General features: G+C 38.2%; 4 protein-coding genes across 6 annotated transcripts; 2 read left to right on the forward strand and 2 right to left on the reverse strand.

Annotated features, from left to right (window-relative positions):
• Positions 1-265: 265 nt before the first annotated feature.
• Positions 266-3,808, forward strand: LOC148420128 (transmembrane protein 229b-like). Of its 2 annotated transcripts, none has more exons than XM_088421899.1 (2): positions 266-517; positions 2,597-3,808. In XM_088421899.1, exons 1-2 carry the CDS (start codon positions 466-468, stop codon positions 3,079-3,081), a joined length of 537 nt encoding a protein of 178 aa, XP_088278025.1. In that variant the 5' UTR covers positions 266-465; the 3' UTR covers positions 3,082-3,808. The 2 variants fall into 2 exon arrangements, with proteins under 2 accessions (XP_088278025.1, XP_088278026.1); XM_088421900.1 differs by having other exon boundaries at positions 268-517; positions 2,600-3,808.
• Positions 3,809-4,016: 208 nt separating this feature from the next.
• Positions 4,017-8,556, reverse strand: haao (3-hydroxyanthranilate 3,4-dioxygenase). Its single transcript, XM_088421898.1, has 10 exons — positions 8,390-8,556; positions 8,156-8,234; positions 7,103-7,186; positions 6,284-6,390; positions 6,023-6,112; positions 5,908-5,951; positions 5,669-5,814; positions 5,389-5,457; positions 4,975-5,057; positions 4,017-4,854 (listed from the first exon to the last, which is right to left on the reverse strand). The coding sequence occupies exons 1-10, from the start codon at positions 8,476-8,478 to the stop codon at positions 4,782-4,784; spliced, it is 864 nt and encodes a 287-aa protein (XP_088278024.1). The 5' UTR covers positions 8,479-8,556; the 3' UTR covers positions 4,017-4,781.
• A 1,163-nt stretch (positions 8,557-9,719) lies between these two features.
• On the forward strand, positions 9,720-12,968 carry mcfd2 (multiple coagulation factor deficiency 2, ER cargo receptor complex subunit). The gene is made up of 4 exons (XM_088421611.1): positions 9,720-9,823; positions 10,782-10,940; positions 11,028-11,187; positions 11,978-12,968. The coding sequence occupies exons 2-4, from the start codon at positions 10,786-10,788 to the stop codon at positions 12,107-12,109; spliced, it is 447 nt and encodes a 148-aa protein (XP_088277737.1). The 5' UTR covers positions 9,720-9,823; positions 10,782-10,785; the 3' UTR covers positions 12,110-12,968.
• A 1,022-nt stretch (positions 12,969-13,990) lies between these two features.
• Positions 13,991-17,312, reverse strand: prop1 (PROP paired-like homeobox 1). Of its 2 annotated transcripts, none has more exons than XM_088421760.1 (3): positions 16,591-17,312; positions 15,115-15,329; positions 13,991-14,898 (listed from the first exon to the last, which is right to left on the reverse strand). In XM_088421760.1, the coding sequence occupies exons 1-3, from the start codon at positions 16,682-16,684 to the stop codon at positions 14,533-14,535; spliced, it is 675 nt and encodes a 224-aa protein (XP_088277886.1). In that variant the 5' UTR covers positions 16,685-17,312; the 3' UTR covers positions 13,991-14,532. The 2 variants fall into 2 exon arrangements, with proteins under 2 accessions (XP_088277886.1, XP_088277885.1); XM_088421759.1 differs by having other exon boundaries at positions 15,115-15,332.
• Positions 17,313-19,678: the final 2,366 nt, after the last annotated feature.

The raw sequence follows: 19,678 nt of genomic DNA on the forward strand, positions 1-19,678 counted from the left end.
GCAATGTCATGTGCTGTTTTTATTTGTACTTTAACTCCTTATTCAATCAAGCTAACAATATTTCATTAACTAGCATGTCCAGTTTGCAGAGGTCCATTGTTACAAAGAAATTGACCCAATAAAGACACAACAATGTATTCAATGGAGCTTCTGCACAATACACAGTAGATGACCGTATGTTTGATTTAGAGCACACATCAGTCCAAGGACGGGCACATTTACGGAAGTTGTGAAAGCCAACATTCACATGAGCAAGTTTGTGATCAATATTGCCATTCATGCCGCAACATTTTTATCAGGTGTTTCTGTCCTCGATCTCAGCAAGGGATGGGCACTTCTCTGTCTAATATGGATCAGCTTAATGTTTAGCTCAGGATACACACATGCACTCACACACATACACATGCATGCACAGTACACACAAAAGGGATTCAAAAGCCAGAGGAAAACGAATGCCGCCCGGGGATGGAGGCGAGAATACTGCATGAAAGGAGAGTGCAAGGTGGCGGCCACTCAGGTGAGAGTAATGGCTCTTAATGGCATCGTGCTTAACGACTGCTGTTCACACTCAATAGCTTGAGCTACATTTTATTGCCACAAGAAAAAAAATAATTGATGGAGCTTAAACTATTGTATTGTGGTTAATTGTTTGTCAAGGAAACAGTGAAGTTGCAAAGAAATCAGCCTAATTTGTTTTGTAGAGTACCTACATACTAGGGGGCTTTAAGTCTTTGAAATGCTTAACTGCCCTACTGTCTCGTTAATCCTGATTAGAGAATACACACAAGACTGTCAGTTCATGAGCTGCCGCAAATCTAATGTGGGTGTACAATATCGACCATAAAATAGAACATATGTGGGGAAACAGGCAGTCTCATGTGAATATGTGAAAAGGATACAGGCGAATGTGGGCTAAGTTGATAGAGCATTGGTTTTCAAATGGGGACACAAGTACCACTGGGGTGTTTATTATTGTTCATTCTGCAGGTATCAGCAAATATAGTTTAGGGCTTTTTAGTATTTTGATGAGAACAGCACTTTTTTTCAAATTATGAACAAATGAATTAGATCATGAAGCAAATCTGTGCTAAATTGTTATATTGACTTCTTCCCAAAATGTTTATACCTTTATTTTGATCAATTTTAAATGAATGCACAGTTTTATTAGTGATGAAATTCTACAGCATTCGAGACAGACGTAGAACAGATGATGTTAAACCATCTACGTATAATCAGCCTAAAGATACTATTAAAAATGTGGTACCAAAAAATTAGATATGGAAGGCAGAGAACTCTGAGAATGCTTTTTACTGTTTACTTTGAGGTAATTGGGTGAAAGAAATATTTTACAAAGTACATAATTGAGAAGAGGTTGAGAACCACTGCTGAAGAACACAGCCCTCCGGCAACGTTGAGCTGTTAACACTGTTAAATTGTTACATAATGAAACTTAACTTAGAATCTGGCTTTGTTTGTTCAGCCATATTGTGACCGACGGCATTATTTGCAATCAGTGCACAAGAACATGGCAGGAGAAGGCAATGAAAGGACTTAACAAACATTCAAAATCATCTCTGGTTCTATTTTATTAACAAAAGAGCTGAGACAAACCCTTGGGTAAAAAAATGCTCGAGGGATTTTTTTTTTTTCTTGGCACAGATACTAGCTTGTTAGTGTGCATGTCAGAAAAAAATGTCAAGCAAATCGCAGCAACAATTACTAATGCACTGCATGACATTAAAACATGCAAGAAATGCTATGAGAAGGTCAACTTCAAAATAAAGCTTATATACAGCGTAACAGCTTGACAAGTATTTCTAATGCAGTTGTTGCTCCCAACTTTTAATACAACCAATACTATGTTCTTCTAGTGAAATCACATTATGCCTTTAATACTTTAAAACAACAATATGAAATCTGTTGCCAGTATTAGCTGATGTCTCGGGCTCAGTTTTAGCTGCATTTAGCATAAATTAATCGCTAGCTAGCAGCGCTCGAATGTCTCATTAACTGACCTAACAGACATAAATGACTCTGCACAATTTGTTGCTGATAGCCAGGCCCCTGGATTCCACATACTGTGTTATATTTGTACACACCTTACTGCGCCAATTAACAGGAGGAAAGCCTTTGCGCATTTTGTCTCATTGACAATGGCACAGAGAAGGCGAAGCAGTGGCTCTTGGCTTCATCCTATCAATCAGCAAAAGAGAAGACAATCTTGCATGTGGACCCGCTCTCATTCATTAAAATTTCTGCACCCTCTGCAGCAAGACGCAGTGGAGGCGCAACGCAGTACGTGGAATCCACGGGTGACACACTTGCTGTTCTTGATCACATTTTACAAGCCATGCTAACTCAAATATGGTTTCATCTGGAAAAAAAAACTTGTATTTTTAGACAAATTTCATTTTCATGTAGCATATCATAACAAAATATCCTCGATAGCAGCGTCCCTTAATACCATGAGCTATTTTCCCAGTTTTTTTTTCCTTTGTAAAATTTGATCTAGCTTTCAGTATTTTTTTGCAGACAATAATGTTTGAATGACCCTCTGTTTTGCCAGACACCACCACTAACGCAATTTTCTCGGTAGTAGGACATGTTGGAGATGATGACCCAGCAGAGTTTGGCAGGAGGATCTCCACGTGTTCCCTCTCTGTTTTTGCTCGCCTCTATGTGTACGCGTTGCACGGCTGCCTCTGTGAGGTGACTTTCACTGCTGTGTTGGACTGGTGCAGCATCCAGGACAGGAGGATGATGGGATACAGCAGCCTTTGGGCGCTCCCTATGTATGCCACTGCAATCTATTTCATGGAGTGTCTGCGAGGCTGTCTGCTGAAACATCATCAACCGTTGTCGGTGCGTCTGCTAACCTACACGTTGTTCATCTACGTATGGGAGTTCAGTTGGGGGAGCGGGCTCAGGCTGTTGGGGGCTTGTCCTTGGGACTACTCAGGATATACATACAATCTGGGAGGTGTGGTGACTCTGGAGTATGCGCTACCCTGGGCAATTGCGGCCTTCATCGCAGAGCAACATGTGATCAGAAACACTCTGAGGATAAGAATGTGCAAGTAAGCATCTATTGCTATCATCTAGAAAAAGAAGCTTCCAACGGCTGCCCCTGCACATTCATTTACACGACGTATGAACTTTTTGTATTATTTGGGGTGGCGATGAAGGGTGTCCAAGGCAATCAGAGGGGTTTCATGAAGCAAAAATTTGGAAACATGCTTTCAACAATCAATACCTATTTTCATATTGAATCAAATTTACAAACATATGTACGCAGGCATATGTATGCACACGTACAGCTATAATGTTGACAGTAGTTACTCACATTCTTATTTAACTCCTGTGCTGTATTTTGACAATTTGGGGTTAATTTCAAGGGATGGCACACTTATGTTAAAACTAAGTGGTTTTGGCATGTTGAACTTTGACATGTTGTCACCATCCGAGTGACAAAAAAAATTTCAGCTCATAGTGTCTTCTTTCAATGCTTTCCTTATGATGTGAAATGCATTTCATGTAAACATCAAAGGATTGGACAAACACAACACAATGGTTAAACATACGTAAATACTTAAAACTGTTCTGTATTTCATAAGGATTTTTTCAGCTAGGCATCTCTCATTTTCATACCTTTATTCATAAATGAATGAATTCCATGTTTCCATCTGGTGAAATCTATGAATTTTCGTCATATTCTTTTGTTCAAGCCAACATTTCAAGAATACATTAATGTAACATTGATTACTTGAGAGGAAATACAAATACAATTAAAAGGTCTGTTTGAAATGCTTACTGTTGTGGCATTTCCTTCTCACTGAGTCATTGTTTTACTATATGGCAAATTGGTGCGCTGGCATCAGAGTTGCCCATTTCATTTGAATGTTTTTTTTAATTTCATTTGAAAGTTCCATCCATCCATCCATCCATCCATCCATCCATCCATCCATCCATCCATCCATCCATCCATTCAAATTCACAGCCAGTTGTCAGAACGTGGATGCGGTTATATGATTTATTTTCCTGTAAAAGGTGCTAACATACATTTAAATGCATATATGTGTCAGAGAGCTTAATCTAGCAGATGTGGGCTGCTGTGAGGTATCTGAGGTGACACCTCGGGGCTCCAAGTACATTCCAGGGGTGGCACATGCGCCCATCCCCTTAACTCTGCCAGTGAACTCAAGAAGGAAATGTAAGTAACTCATATATTGATTACAAAAAGAGTTTCATGGACGAGTATTGATGACCAAAGACTTTATGGAATGTACACGTTGAAAATAAATTGCTTGAGCACTACAAACAGTAAAACTATATCATTAACAGAGACACTCTGTTTTTGTAGATGTCCATTTTCTGAACTGTTCGGGGTCACTTGCAGCTACCTGTAGCTTATTCCAGCTATTTCCACCCTTCAGTTGAAAGGCACATTTCTACTGGTTATAAAATGTGATCTGACCATCACACATAATTTGAATTTGACATGATGTGTTCAATAAACACACAAAATCAAGGTTGTGTGATGTTAATTTGACCAAAAAGTTTTAGTCCATATTTGCGATTTAACAGCGTAACCTCAGCTCACATGTTATCAACAGTTTATGCACTTAAGCTAATTTCAAAGGTTTCACATTTATTGCAACTGTATTTTTACTATGTTAGTTATTATGCTTTAAAAGTGTTCCTTTTGTTGTTGTTGTTGTTGTTAAAACTGCAAATTGCAGTATGCCGTATGCAGGAATTGAGAGTGTGGTTGGCAGGTCTGATCAGGATCTTTTACGCTCAGGATTTTGAACCACAACCAAGGCAACAGTCTGCTCATCTCTCTTCCACTGGTACCTACAGGAGTAGATATTAAAATATGCTTTATTAAAAATCATTATTTGCTCCATATGAATTTTATAAATGATAGAAAATGTAATGATCTTATTTAGACTACAAACAATAGCGTGTACTGACTGGGTGTGCTCAGGAATGAGTAAACTGTCTCCAGCAGAGAGATTAAACTCCTGCTCATTCATGGTTACCCCTGATGATCCCTCCTGAGGGTGAAAATAAGAGAAGATATAATGTTGTATTATGGTAATCTTTTGTCACTGAATGGGTATTGTTTTTTGCAGCAAGAATAAAAAAGACAAAACGTTATTTCAAGTGATATTCATGCTCAATTTTGGCATTGTTACAAAACGTTGTGTCTAAAATTATGGATACTTTTCTCTAATACAGGCAATTCAGTTCTGGTTGGACTGTTTGAGATTATATACAAGAACAGCAGTTCTTTGTTTCTAAATTTGGGATGGGAATACTAGACCTGGAATCATATGACAGCTAGAACATGAAGCTATGTAACAGACAACGCGTAATAAAACATACCATTTGCCAAATCCATACATCACTTTGTGGCACAGTTGTTTCAGACAAACCAGGTCCAAATATAGTTGCCTGTCAAGGAAAAAAAAAATAGCTGCATTATTTCATGTTTTTGTTTCATAAGTATGCATGATGTATGCATATATGGCTATGTACTGTATTCGTTACAGTGGTGCATGTGACAAGTGGGTGTATGTTATTATTGTTAATGTTATTTAGACATTCAAGATCGTTGATTGTGACAAAATGTTTCATTCCTTTCCGATGAGGCGAAACATTGCACCTCTGTCTCAAACTGAGCTCCAAACATGTTAATGGGACTGCCATTGGCAAGGAAAGGTTTTTGTTTTTCCAGCCAGGCCTTAAAGCAGAAAGGCGACATCACATTCATGTTGTTCATTTGGAATGGAGGCTCGCTGAAAACTTCACCTGTACAAAAAAACAACAACAATAACATTAATGATAATATAGTATAATCATAAAAGGTTTAACAAGTCCAGATAAAATAACTGCTCAGCTCACTTGGATCAGGTTTTCCTGTCTTGTACTGCATTGATGCCATGAACCTGACAATAAAACAATGTTTAGCTTAAAAAGCGCACAAAAAGCAGGTGGTTATATGAAAAGCTTTTCTTACTCTTGGATTATTGGCACCAGTTGGGTTCCAAGATCTTTGCAGTAGAACCATTTCTCAAACAGGATGTCAGTTGTGTTGTCAACATAGTACCTGAAGGTACCAGCAAATTCTTGTGTCTACATAATGACTTTAAATGCGATCAACTGCACAAACAGTTTGCATGGAAACGAAACAAAAATCATCCAAAGCAAAATGTGTGGAAATCTTTTTTTAACTTATCTTTCAGTAATTTTCGCTTGCTAAGTCTGTCCAATGCATCACCTGAGGCAGTCTGTTTCAGTAAGCAGACGTTTCCTCTCTACCACTAGTCCCACAGTGTTGGCCTGTCTCTGAGGGGAATGGGGAATACGAGCAGGCAGTAGAAACATCTGAAAAAGGAAAGACACCGTTCATGAGGAGCATTCTGAATTTAACTGCAACATACCATCATGATGTCCCATCTCACTAAAGGTAGCTGGCAGCGGGGTGTTTATTTGAAATAATAGGCTGTTAAAATAACAGATGAATTGAGATTCATCAATTATATTCATAGTCAATCATATTTTTTAATCTGTAATTTAATGCTGTCTGTATGCAGATTAAATCCGTGTTTATAGATCAGGCTTTCTGTGTTTGAGTTGTTGGGGGTTGGAAAACAAAGGTTAAACCCTGAAGTGGACACTGACCATTGTTTTTGGCAATGGCAGGGCACACAGAGGCAAACAATCATAGACACTCACAAACACACATAAGGGCAATTTGGAGTGTCCAATACACCTACCATGCATGACTTTGGAATGTGGGAGGAGATTAGAGTAACCAGAGAAAAGCTACACAAGCACAGGGAGATCAGGCAAAAGCCAGAGACAAACTCACAACCTCTAAACTGTGAGGCAAATGTGCTAACAAGCCTCCGACTGTGCTGCCTGCCACAATAATAGGTTAATCTAAATTAAAAATAATATTTTGGTCGGATTAAAAAGATCCATCATGTCAATTAAGAACAGAACTAAATGAATCTTTTTTTTTTATATTGACAGGACTAAAAATAATTTCATTTAATTAGATGCTTTTTGTGCATTGTTCTTCATTTCAACTCACCTCTCCCTCCTTAATGTGGACATCCTTGGGCTTGCCGTTTTCAATGACCTTCAGACACATGTCCCCCTTCACCTGGTAGAAGAGCTGTGGGAAATATACAGTATTGACATTAAATATTAGATATTCACTTATCCATTAACTGGGCCACTTGTCCTCACAAGGGTCACAGGTGTGCTATAGCCTATCCCAGCTGTCTTTGGGAAGCAGATGGGGTACACCCTGAAGTGGTTGCCAGCCAATCAACAATATTAGATAATATATACCTCCCATATCAGGCGCAAATAAGCGGTTTCATAGTGTGTGCTGTATGAAGTTGCCATCTGACTTCTCTCATCACTGCAAGATTGCAACACTGGATGCAATTTCAGTACAAACAAAGAATCAAGCTAAAGCAGTTGATAATTAATTGATATATCAACATTAGAGCAGAGTTTGCCCCTTGTCTGTGTATCCAGACAAAAAATGGTGTCTAGGTGAATTATTGGGGTCGGGGTGTGAGCTCAGCTGGGACGCAAATGGAATTCGGTAACCAGGCGAATGGGAAACAAACTTATATCCATTTTCAATTGCCGCTTAACTTCACTAGGGTCGCTAGCTTGCTAGTGCCTATTCCAGCTGTCTATAGGCACCCTGAACTGTTTGCAGAGCACACAGAGGCAAATAACCATTCATGCACCCAATCACACCGAAGGCCAGTTTAGAGTGTGTCGGAGAGAACCCATGTGGGCATGGGGAGAACATGCAAACTCCAAACAGGAAGGCCGGAGCGAGCTGGAATTGAACTCTGGACTCTACAACTGTGGGGCGAATGTGCTAACCACTCTTCCATTGAGAACAACCCTTAAAACTTAAAAAAATCAGATAATGTCTGACAAAATAATACGTATGTTCATTATATATAATCAAGTTAGAATTACAAATCTCTAACACTGTTTCTCTACCACATAGATGAAGATGGATAAAAGGCCAAAAACTACTAGCAGTAGTATGTCAATATCATATGTATTTGAGTTTGCAAATATGGATATGATTGTGTAAACAAGTGCATGTTACCTCCTCCCCTTCTTCAATATGGTAATCCTTCCGGGTATTTGGTCCTCCGACAAACATAATGTTTAATTGGGAAAAGTGCCTGAATGAGATTTGAAAAAAGGTTTTTAAGCAAATAGCATGCAGTGGCTCATATTTGATTGGTTGATTTTATTCTATTTCGTGTAGACTGCAACTCTGAAAGCGCTCCACATAAGATTATATTGTTAGTCATTTCTGTTGACACAGCCTACTCACATTAACTTGTTGCAGACCGGTGGCAGGAAAGCATTCTTGTTCTCTGCTATCCACTTCTCCACATTCACAAGAAGATGACTGTTATTCATTATTTCAAACAACGTTTGGGGCCTTGCTTCTGTATTATATCACAATGGTCTCTTTTCTTTCACTATATTAAGCAATCTGACTGTCACTGAAAGTCCAAAATACAAAAGTGGGCGGGTGTAGGCATCTGGGAGGAGTTCTGTTTTGGTGAAAGGTCACCGGCATTTTATAGGACATGTTACACACATTTCACAGTTCTCAGTTTGGATTAATACAAACAGTGCTGTCGTTCAAAGATAAAGATAATGTAAAATACCACAAACAATGAACGGAATGCTGGGATGGGAGTGCTCTCATGGCTTTTTTAAAATTTCATTTTTGTGGGGAAGGGGGTTACTCACCAATATGAATACAACATTCATCAGCTTGTTTAGCTGCCCAACTAACCAACATGTCTGCATGGTACCCATGCTAAGAGGGGCCATGTTCCCATAATAGATAGTGCATGGATCTTTCTCTAAAGACTTGATGAGAGTTTGAGGAGTATGACATTTTAATTAATTTCAAGCTGAGCAGTAATTTAAATATAATTTAAAAGAACAATCACAAAAACAAGCTAGTAAAAGACACTGAGACACAGAATTTAGGGCTCCATTGTCATCATGCCTTTACCCGTATTTAAGACCGCCTAAATAACACAAACTAAGTAACACTAATATTGTGCAACAACAATTGCGCTTACTTTAACAGAGGCCTATTGTTATTTTATATTTGAAGTTGTGTATTGGCAGAGGAATAAATGCTAAACTTAAAACTCAATGAATGGTCATGTTCATTCAATAGGATTTAAAGCAAAAGTGAAAGTCTGTTTACCATTTACTACAGGTTACCATTTTTTCGTTTGTTTATTAGTAATCATCCGTTTTAAACAAATTATTATTATTGCTGTTGTTATCATTATCATTATCATTATCATTATCATTATCATTATCATTATCATTATTATTATTATTATTATTATTATTATTATTATTATTATTATTACTATTATTATTATGATGATGATGATGATGATGTCACACACAACCTGAAACCAAATTTGTCTTGCAATCATCGATGGGCAATTCTACAGCAAACAACAATTGTGTACACAGTCTTGTACTGAGTTTATAACGGATTTAAGTGAAAGCCAAACAGCAAACGACTGGCGTCAAACTCGAACGCAGGAAACAAAAAAATGGAGGTGGTTTTCTTGTTACGCATTTTTAGTCTTTGTAAACGTCAACCAATCACAATGCGATGTCGTGTCCAAGAGGAACTACGGCAAGCTGCAAGGTCTGTCAAACCAGTGAGTGACTGCTAATCGTTATCAGTGACATCAGAAGCAACGTTCAATCTGGATTCAGGGTAAATTAAATTTAATTATGCACATATATGACTGTGTGAATCGAAAAGCCATTGTACAGTTAAATTTTACGTAGTACACTGAACGCAACGTAAATATCAACATCCGTGTTAGCAACTGTACAACAGTTGGCTTTGAACTAATTGCTGTCGTTCTCGTGGTTTTATTTGCGTGGGTCGACAAAATTAATGGAAGCGTGCTTCCATTGGTTTGCTTATGCCAAAGGTTTGCAGTGGTTGTTGCCCTAATTTGTGCACGAAGCACACCGAGTAGTACACTTTAGTTTCGCGATAGGCAGCTAAAATCACGCTTCAGTGTTTGACAACCTTTTTTGAGCTATTGCACATGAAGAAAAAGCTACATACAGTCTAAAAACGTGCATATATAGTGAAAGAGATTGTAATTTGTTGTCAGTCTACACACGCGCATAAATTTATTCAGCTGTACAAAATTTGGGCCTTGTAGTTGACCACAGAGCTGTGTTTTGAATGGCAACAGGTGGATGCAAAGGTCGACTGATTCCATCTTCTAACTTCAAATAGAAGTGCATGCGCTCCTGTGATAATACGTTAAAGGCATGGATTGAAGACCAAAATTACATTATTTGCAACAAAAGTTTTCAGAAATTACATAATTAGTATTGAAATGTCGCAGCAATGTTTCTTCATGTATTATTAATACAATAATGGCAATTGATAAGTATCTCCATAAAGATACATGAACAAAAAAATATGCTTATGCAGCACCTAGTTATATTCAATAATTGAGGGTGATCTGATGAATTGTGATTGGATTATTTTTGGCACTGCATATGACAGCATTGATTGGGAATCAGTGCTATGGTTTATATTCAGTTCCTAGAAATTTACTGAAAATGCATTTGCTTGACTGCCAAAATCTCACACTATGAAGCAGAGCAATAATATTTTCTCAAACTATGTCTCTACATTTGTCTTGCAGCAGAATGAGACATCACAGTATCCTCCTCCTCCTTTCCACCTGTCTTCTGTGTGTCCACTCACATGGTGACACTGAGCATCAGAGACAACCCCCTGATGATAGTGCAGCTCACTTATCGGGCCACGGTCGCCTTGACAAAAACATGGTCCAGGATAAAGAGTGAGTGATGCTTCAATATCGCTCATTCATGTGAACTTTGGACACACGTTGCCGCAAGTGAGTACAAATCTGTCGCTTGTCTTGCAGCCACATTATGGAACATTTGGAGGGTGTGATTGACAAACCAGAGAAAGACATGTCACCTCAAGAGCTTCAGCTTCACTATTTCAAAATGCACGATTATGATGGCAACAACCTGTTAGACGGGCTGGAGTTGGCAACAGCCATTACGCACGTCCACAGAGAGGTAGGAGCTGTGCTCTTGCGCATTCATTAACTTCTTTCTTTGATTGTGTCAATAAAAATCAATGTAAACTACTTAATTCCCCTTAAAGTTATCTAAATTCAGGAATATGCACAAAAAATACAAATCAAAGCTACATTATGAAAATGTGAGCACAACTTATTCAAGAAAACTGGTGTTTTTGTGTTGTTTACTTTTTAGTGTGTGTGTGTGGGGGGGGGGGGGGGGGGGGGGGTATTTACAAAATAAGAAGAAAGAAAAATTCTCAAGCAGCCAACAGAAAATGTGGCATATTTATATATATATATATATATATATATATATATATATATATATATAAAAATATGCCACATTTTCTGTTGGCTGCTTGAGAAGTTTTCTTTCTTCTTATTTTGTAAATACCCCCCCCCACACACACACACACATATATATATATATATATATATATATATATATATATATATATATATATATAAATATGCCACATTTTCTGTTGGCTGCTTGAGAATTTTGCTTTCTTCTTATTTTGTAAATACCCCCCCCCCCCTATATATATACCAGCATTTTTTAAATGTGAAAAGCATTTATAGATTACATATTTAAGACAACTGATTTTCACTGTTTGTGGGCCGGCCTGGTACGTGTAACTACAGTACTTAATTTTCATTATTATTATTCTAACGTGTAGTTATTGCTGAGTAGGATGATGTCCTAGTGCCCTCTATTGAGCAGCCGCCAGGAATTCACAATGCTGCTGCTGCCTTTTCATTTGATTGTTTTTTGTTTTTGTCAGGAGAGAGGAGAACACGTCCAGCCAATAGGAGAGGAAGATCTAATAAAGCTCATTGATGACGTTCTGAGGGATGATGACAAGAACAATGACGGTTACATTGACTACGCAGAGTTTGCCAAATCACTCGAATAACGTCACCTGGGGGCATGACATCGTTTTCACGTCTTGTCCACAAAAAAGCCGTAAGGACCTTGCAGAGAGCATCACAATGATTCCATGTAGAGCACCTTTCTCTCTTGGAAGTTACCTGTCAGTCTTGTATCTAAGTTTTCTCTCCAATCTGGAGCAGCAAGCCTGCTGGTTTAAAACAGGAAAACGTGCAACTCACCCCTTTTTAGATTAACCCATGTGAGCGACATCTCTAGTGTTTCCACTATTTTGGTTTCCTAGAAATAATGCCTTTTAAAGGCTGGTTCACACATGATTTTTAAAATAGTTTTTTTTTGGCGGTTTTCAGTGTCTTTCCAAGGTCGCATACCTTGGTTTATCTCGTGTAAAGATGTCTGCCACTGGGAGAGTGAAGGGGTTATTACATAAACCAAACGAGTGCTGTATAATATCAGTGCATGCAACATTTTAGGGTGAGAGTTGTGTCTTTATTATGATTGTCAAAGATTTATTCATATGAGCCAATTATCGCCAACCTCGATGCGTCTATGTATCCAGCGAATACATGACAAAAAAGTGTCACAGAGTGAATGTAACGCAGTGCCGTCTTGTTTGATGCTGCCTCTCTATCACTGGATGAGACCGGCTTGCTGCAGCTGGTTTATAATTTTATGAAGCTACGTTTGTGCACGTGCACATACACACATCACATAGCTGCCTCAAGATAAACCTTAAAACTGTCAAATCCATCTGTAATTTTTGATAATGTAAAGTTTGTTATTCTATTGTACATCAATTTAGTCAGATTGTTGAATACAAATATTTAAGAGAAATACATTGTTTGTCACTGGAATGTGAACTATTAAAATCTGTAATCAATCGATTTTTGTTGTTGCTTTCATTTTAGTTCAGTAAACAATTTGTTGTGGTTGTGGCTTTAAGTGGTCTGGGACTGCACTATATTACAGTATATCTGGTTATACCAGGTTCTGGGCCATGTTGTTCAGAAGCTCCTCTCATAGGGAAGGGAGTGAGTCCACTGTGGCAACCTACTGTATGGTAAACATTACATTTACAAAAAACTATGTCTAGTTTGTGTTGATGAAAACTACTTCATGGGTGCAGTTTTACATCAGCGCAAACTGCAGTATTATCTTTTTAAAGGCAGACATTTTGATGCATTAATCACAATGGGCAAGTGGACCATTGAAAATGTTGTTTGCCATGACAAGCATCTGCTTAACTGCAACTGACAAAAGGTTTTGATGGGGAAACTCAACAGCTTAATGCAACGACTTTTTAAAATGTGGTTTTATTTTTCCCTACTGTTCTGACTGGCTGGTTTAGATAAAGCGACCTGGGTCCCTACCTCAGGTGGTTTTTAAAAATGTTGAGGTGATAAATCCTTCTGAGCCCTTGAAACTGTCCATCCCAGTGGTTCACAAAACGACTTACCTCATGAGGCTTTATGTGAACGCAACGACTCCTACTAGTGTTCATAATGTTATTGTCATTTGAACTGTGTGCGTGTGTGTGTGTGTGCGTGTGTGTGGGTGTTTTTTTACGATCACTTTTTTACATGGAAACAATAACTGCAATCCTCTGGAATTTATTTATGTAATTCGTTTATTAATTTGAGGTTAGCGTTATATTACAGAAGTAAATGCTTCTTAACACGATAACTAAAATATCTTTTTCTATTGGTTTGGATGACACATCTGCCTTAAACAGGATTGCCCTTTTTCAAATTGAATTTTCATTTACTACGACACTTATGGTAAAAAAAAAAAAGTCCCCCCCCCCCCCCCCCCCCCCCATGTAATATGATTTAATGATAACTAGACCTACAATTATATTTCAAACATACTGTTGGTCATGAAGAACACATTTATTTGCAGGTTTTGGAAATCTATAGTCATTTAATTTAGTCCTTTTTAATGATAAGCGCTCTAAATCTTACACAATGTCCCTTTAAACAGACTGACACAAGAACCACTTCTCCAGACAAAGAAGAATTTATCACATCTATACCCGCTGCAGAAATTCCAAACTGCATTGCGCACCATGCTTTGAAGCCGCTGCACATTTTGGCCCATCATTAAATTTTCAATAGGACTGAGGTCTGTGAAACTCGGCGGTTATGGGAGGAATGTGATTGTGGACTTGGTGAACCATTTGTACAATGTTCACGGTGAGACTATGCTTTTACAATCAATTGCATATACAGTATCTATTTTAAGGTTTTTAACACAATAATAATGTGCAAATAATTATCAAGGACACTGTATAGCTAAACATATATATATCTAAGAAATTGACCATCTGTAATTAATACATGTCAAGAATAAACAGTACTGAAAACAGGCACATGTAGTCAATTGGGTAATGGGGACTTGATGCATGCGTTCTAGTGATCCTTCCAAAATCCTAACTGAAAACTACAATGCTTAGCCCCAGTGAGACGAAGCTTCCAGGGGCTGCATGGGTGTCAAAGAGAACATGGTTGAACTCAGGTTGCTCCTCATGTGGCTGTACCATTCTTCATGGTGCTGCTGAGAGGTCACCTGTGGTGTGATGGAGGAACACGGGTACGGGCTGACTGGCCCTTGGTGGGGGTACACTCTGGCAGGCAGAACCGTAGTGACGTGAGGAATGTGGGCCAAGGGCTGGCCGTAGTACTGCCGGGCTATGGGCGGCGCCACGTGCACGCCGCCGAGGAGTGCCCTGTGCCCCGACATCACACCCAGTGGGTGGACCTTTTGGGAGATCCGCTCATGTTTGCGCTGTTTGGCTCTTCTGTTCTGAAACCACACCTGTTGGGTGACACATTGACGGGACGTTGAGGCTAGAGAAGCAGACAACCATTATCATTTTTTTTTTTTATCGTGTATTATATCGCAAATAATTTGTGCTGCTTGGAATTTTTAGACGATTGCCTTTAGATGATGAAGTAAGGTGAGGAGAGTATGGTACGTCTCCTTAAAGATGCTGTAAGTGAGCAAGCGGTGTGAATAGCTCCAAGCGTATACCTGGATGCGAGCCTCATTGAGTTTGGTGACGCGGGCCAGCTCCTCTCGGAAGTAGATATCAGGGTACTGGTTTTGTCCAAAGGCCATCTCCAGATGTTCCAGCTGCTTGTGGCTGAAGGTGGTGCGGAGGCGTCTCCTCACTGGAGACTGTAAGGCTTTTCTCCTTCGACTAACACTCGCAGCCCCAGATGTCTTGCTCAAGGAATCACCAATATCTGCTTTCAGAATGAACAAAGGGAATGAGGTTTTCTACCTTCACTTTTACGATTCTTCAGCTCTAGTTTCATGATTTCTTTCTATTTCCCAGCTTCTGTAAAAAAAAAGCATGACTTGTTAGCTCAATGATGACTTTTATTTGAGAAAAGAAGGATTACCTCAACTTGATGGTTCCCACCACCATGAAGCAACTTGAGAGCCAGAGAGCTTTTGCAGCCAAACACAAACTCGTGAGAAAGACATACCAGAAACGGAGGGATTTGATGCAGATTATCACCACAAATAACAGCAAAGGGACTAATTTGCCAGAGTGGGTGACTGAGCTAACCTTGATCTGTCCCACAAAAAAAGGCTAATTTAAGTGGTTTTAAGTTTTTTCCTTGTACATAAGACCCAAGAGGACATTCATTTTATGAATACAGGGCATCCTGAATAAAAACATAAATGTCACTTTTGTCAGGCCAAACCCTTGCACCTCCAAAATAGTCACTTTTGAAGAGACTCCAAAACATATGCTTTCCCTATGATATACCAATCATACGTGCTGGTCATTTTCATGCTGGAAGGTCACATTATGGTGTATTTTTGGCTGTGATGTTCATTTATGGAAAGCATTTGTGAAATGACAAAGGCAAAGAATACAATGTTTCCCCTGTGATGCGCATTGTCTACTGAGCACTAGTTTTCTTACACTTCGAGTAAACTTTTCACTTTTTTGCCTGCTGAGAAATTAAAATAATGAAAAGATCTTAGGAAGGGTTTTTTTTTTTTTTTTTTAGAAGAAGAAGAAGAAAAATGAATATTGATGTTCTTGTCCAAATCATGAATATTCATCAATAACCTAAAAACCAAATACCACCACATATGTCTACCTTTGTGTTGTGAAAACAAACACTAACATACACACACACACACACACACACACACACACACACACACACACACACACACATTATATATATATATATATATATATATATATATATATATATATATATATATATATATATATATATATATATATATATATATGAATAAAAAATGTGTATATAACTTTACTTGACCCAGTAACAAATGTGAAGAAAACTCTCCTACCTTGAATAATACAAAATGATATCATTATTTACATCATCCCTTAATGCTAAATAGAAAAGCGACATGCTGTATCATAATAAAATGAGATGAATGAAAAATAATTGATGTGTTGGTTCAAATAGTAAAATAAGGATTCTTTGAATAAATGTGGTTTTGCAAACTTACCTGCAGTGGAGCTGACAGTGGCCACGTTAGAGTAAATGTCAGCACAGTCCTGGTGGCTCCTCGTCGCATCACCTCTTACTTTTACTTGGGCCATCACTGCACTGTTTACTGATGGGATGGTAAGCGCTGTCTGGCCATTCAACACTCACACACACAGTCCGTTGGCAGCAATCCTTAAGTCACGTGTCTCTTCACCTTTTGTTGTGGGTGTGGATGAGAGACTCAGACAAATAACGTAACACAGGGTGGGTGAAATTTTTGTGTTCCTGGATGATTGTGCATGATAAACTAGTTTTTGTTGCATATTTTCAATCAAAATCAGCATTCAACTTATTGGCAAATGACTGAAGTCATGCCGTGTCAAGAAACATGACTAACTAATAAGATGGCATTGAGTTTTTAGAGTTTGTTTGAAAGGAAGGAACCAGTGGGAACCTCAACTACACTAGATCATACAGGACAAGACAACTGCAGAAGACAAAGTTGATGATCCTTAATCCTTTCCTTGATGAAGAAAAGGACCACTGACTCGTTTTCACTGTGATTCGCAACAAGTCCAAGTTAAAGCGGGAAAAAAAAAAGAGTCAATGCTCTACTTTGTCATCGGTAACATCTATGTCACGTGTCTTACAGATGCTATAATCATACAGATGTTTATGCTGTAGGATGGGTCAGCAACCTTCAACATTGAAAGAGCCATTTTGACCCTGTTTCATGTATGTATGTGTGTGTGTGTGTGTTTGTGTGTGTGTGTGTGTGTGCGTGTGTGTGTGCGTGTGTGTGTGCGTGTGTGTGTGTGTGTGTGTATATCCATCCATCCATTATGAGGATTGCTACATGGCCATGCCCCCCCAAAACAGGGGGGGGGGGGGGGGGGGGGGGGGCATGGCCATGTAGCAATCCTCATGAAACTAAACTCTCTCATCTCTTTTTTCACTTGAGGCATACAATTTAGTGGTCTTTGGATGATGATGATGATGATGATTAGTATCTTTATTTATTTTTCTATTCCTTTGTTTCTTTAATATTTTACCTGATGTTGCTGCTTGGTTGTTCATTGTCTGTGTTTTCTCTAAAACTGCTTTAGGACATCCTTGCAAAATAAATGTAAAGCTCGATGGTTCCGTGCTACGACAATATATACAGTATGTCCTTCAAAAACAGGCATCAGTGAGTACGAAATAATTAACTTTACTGTCCAGACTTAAATTTGGTAGTGTTTATGTTAGCTTTTTTTTTGTTTTGTTTTGTTTTTGTTTTATAAATGTGTATAGCGCGTGCCATTGGACCGGCTCAATTAAGGTTGTGAAACGCTGAGATGGCATTACGGCCACAAGAGTGCGCTGCACAATCATAATTGTACTTAAGACCGAGAGAGCGAGTTCAACCATTCAGCAACAAAAAAAAAAAAAGTTTGCTTTTTTCTTCAAAAAAATGCTTAATGTCAGCACAAGTTTTTCCTTATGCAAAGTCGGTGTGACGGTAATGAATTTTTGGGATTGCATTTCTTCAATTTTAAATCTCACCAAATGCATATGACCTACATTTATAATTCAGGCATAGCAGATGTGAAGGACAAAATGCAGCAACTTGTCAATACAAGTAAATCCAAATCTACGCCCATGCATTATGCGTTTGATTTACAATTAAAACACATTTATCTTTGACTAATCTACAGGAAAAACACACAATTTCAGTCGTATCCTGTGCTAATTTAGGGAAAGAGGCTGATTACACACCATTAGACTGGTCAGCAACCAATTGCAAGATATGTACAAGGTGTGTCAGTCAGGTTCCATGACTGGTCCAACCAAAAAAATATACGAGTCAAAAATGTAAGGACAATTGAGATTCAATCCGCAGAACTGCGAAGCAGTCGTGTTAACCTCTAGTCTAGTGTATTATGCCCTACCGAAGCAACATTCTTCACTATATGTTCATATGGTATTTGATGTTAGCTGTATTATGTATCATACAGTATTTCCATATTTTGATGACTGCACTGCTGTATATTATTCTTTTTTTCCTGCAAACGTTTTCTACCATTTCACATAAAATAGAGACATATAATGTCAACACCATCTCTCTATGTTGTATTTCATGCTGTCTTTAGGACACATAAAATAAGACCATTTGACCAAATAAATAAATGAAAGATCATTAGAAAATGATTTACCAATATTTTGGTGATAGATAGTAAATGAAATACTGTAATGCACTTTAAGTCCTTCATTAAAATTTAAATATGCTCTTGACCCAATGTCACCCTCAAACAATACGATGCCTATCCTTAGGCTCCATTAGATTCAAATCATGTTGTGCTCATAATTAAGATGAAAGGAATCACACAGTAATCATCATATACGTTGAAAAATGTGGGCTGATGATTTTATGAACAGACAGCTGACCAAGTTATGATGAATTGCATGTGGTTGAACGTGATAATCTGCAACCATAATAGCATTTTGGGGAGGTGGCATTGTCCCGCTTTAAGTGTATCATCAAAGGCATTATGCTGGAGTGCTAATCTTCAACCTTATCACGCTAATCTTAGATGTTAATGGGCAATGCTTCATAAATAAATGAGCTTTTAGGTTAGGATGACCAAATTTTCAAAAATAAAAACTGGGACATGATAAGTTTACTGAAAATGAAATATGCAAATACTGACCAGTAACTATTGCTAAGTGAACACCCATTGCTTATTTGGCCTTCTTGCTGTCACCCAATTAAAAATTTTCATGTTTAAGCGCTAATCATTCAATAACAAGTAAAAAAAAAAATCACATTTATTCGGTATTTTCTACTAAATGTGTAACATATTTACTTGAGTAACATTTTGGAATTCATGCAAAAACATGTAATTAAGAAAATTGCATTTTTCTTGCGCCAGCCCTCCTGTGCAGTTTGCAAGTTCTCCCCATGCCTGTGTGGGTTTTCTATACATGGAACAGAAATCAGGACTAAACACGTGTGCAAAGAGGCAAATGTTGCATGAGATTGTACTTTTGTTTTCATTTACGTATGTCAAAACCCTGTTTTGGAAATCACACACAAAAAACACATTCATCTTCCGTCTACCCTCGTT

Source organism: Hippichthys cyanospilos, chromosome 8 (assembly GCF_059441005.1).
Source record: "Hippichthys cyanospilos isolate Australia breed blue-spotted pipefish chromosome 8, RoL_Hcya_1.0, whole genome shotgun sequence".
Lineage (NCBI taxonomy): Eukaryota > Metazoa > Chordata > Actinopteri > Syngnathiformes > Syngnathidae > Hippichthys > Hippichthys cyanospilos.

Coding starts and splice junctions, on each gene's coding strand:
- prop1 (XM_088421759.1), bottom strand. CDS start 16,684: ATGGCCCAAGTAAAAGTAAGAGGTGATGCGACGAGGAGCCACCAGGAC. Junction 15,333..16,590: donor CACTGTCAGCTCCACTGCAG/GTAAGTTTGCAA, acceptor TCATTCTGAAAG/CAGATATTGGTGATTCCTTG. Junction 14,899..15,114: donor TCAATGAGGCTCGCATCCAG/GTATACGCTTGG, acceptor GTCACCCAACAG/GTGTGGTTTCAGAACAGAAG.
- mcfd2 (XM_088421611.1), top strand. CDS start 10,786: ATGAGACATCACAGTATCCTCCTCCTCCTTTCCACCTGTCTTCTGTGT. Junction 10,941..11,027: donor AACATGGTCCAGGATAAAGA/GTGAGTGATGCT, acceptor CTTGTCTTGCAG/CCACATTATGGAACATTTGG. Junction 11,188..11,977: donor TTACGCACGTCCACAGAGAG/GTAGGAGCTGTG, acceptor TGTTTTTGTCAG/GAGAGAGGAGAACACGTCCA.
- LOC148420128 (XM_088421899.1), top strand. CDS start 466: ATGGAGGCGAGAATACTGCATGAAAGGAGAGTGCAAGGTGGCGGCCAC. Junction 518..2,596: donor GCAAGGTGGCGGCCACTCAG/GTGAGAGTAATG, acceptor TTTTCTCGGTAG/TAGGACATGTTGGAGATGAT.
- haao (XM_088421898.1), bottom strand. CDS start 8,478: ATGAATAACAGTCATCTTCTTGTGAATGTGGAGAAGTGGATAGCAGAG. Junction 8,235..8,389: donor CCGGTCTGCAACAAGTTAAT/GTGAGTAGGCTG, acceptor AATCTCATTCAG/GCACTTTTCCCAATTAAACA. Junction 6,391..7,102: donor TCCACATTAAGGAGGGAGAG/GTGAGTTGAAAT, acceptor TTCCTTTTTCAG/ATGTTTCTACTGCCTGCTCG.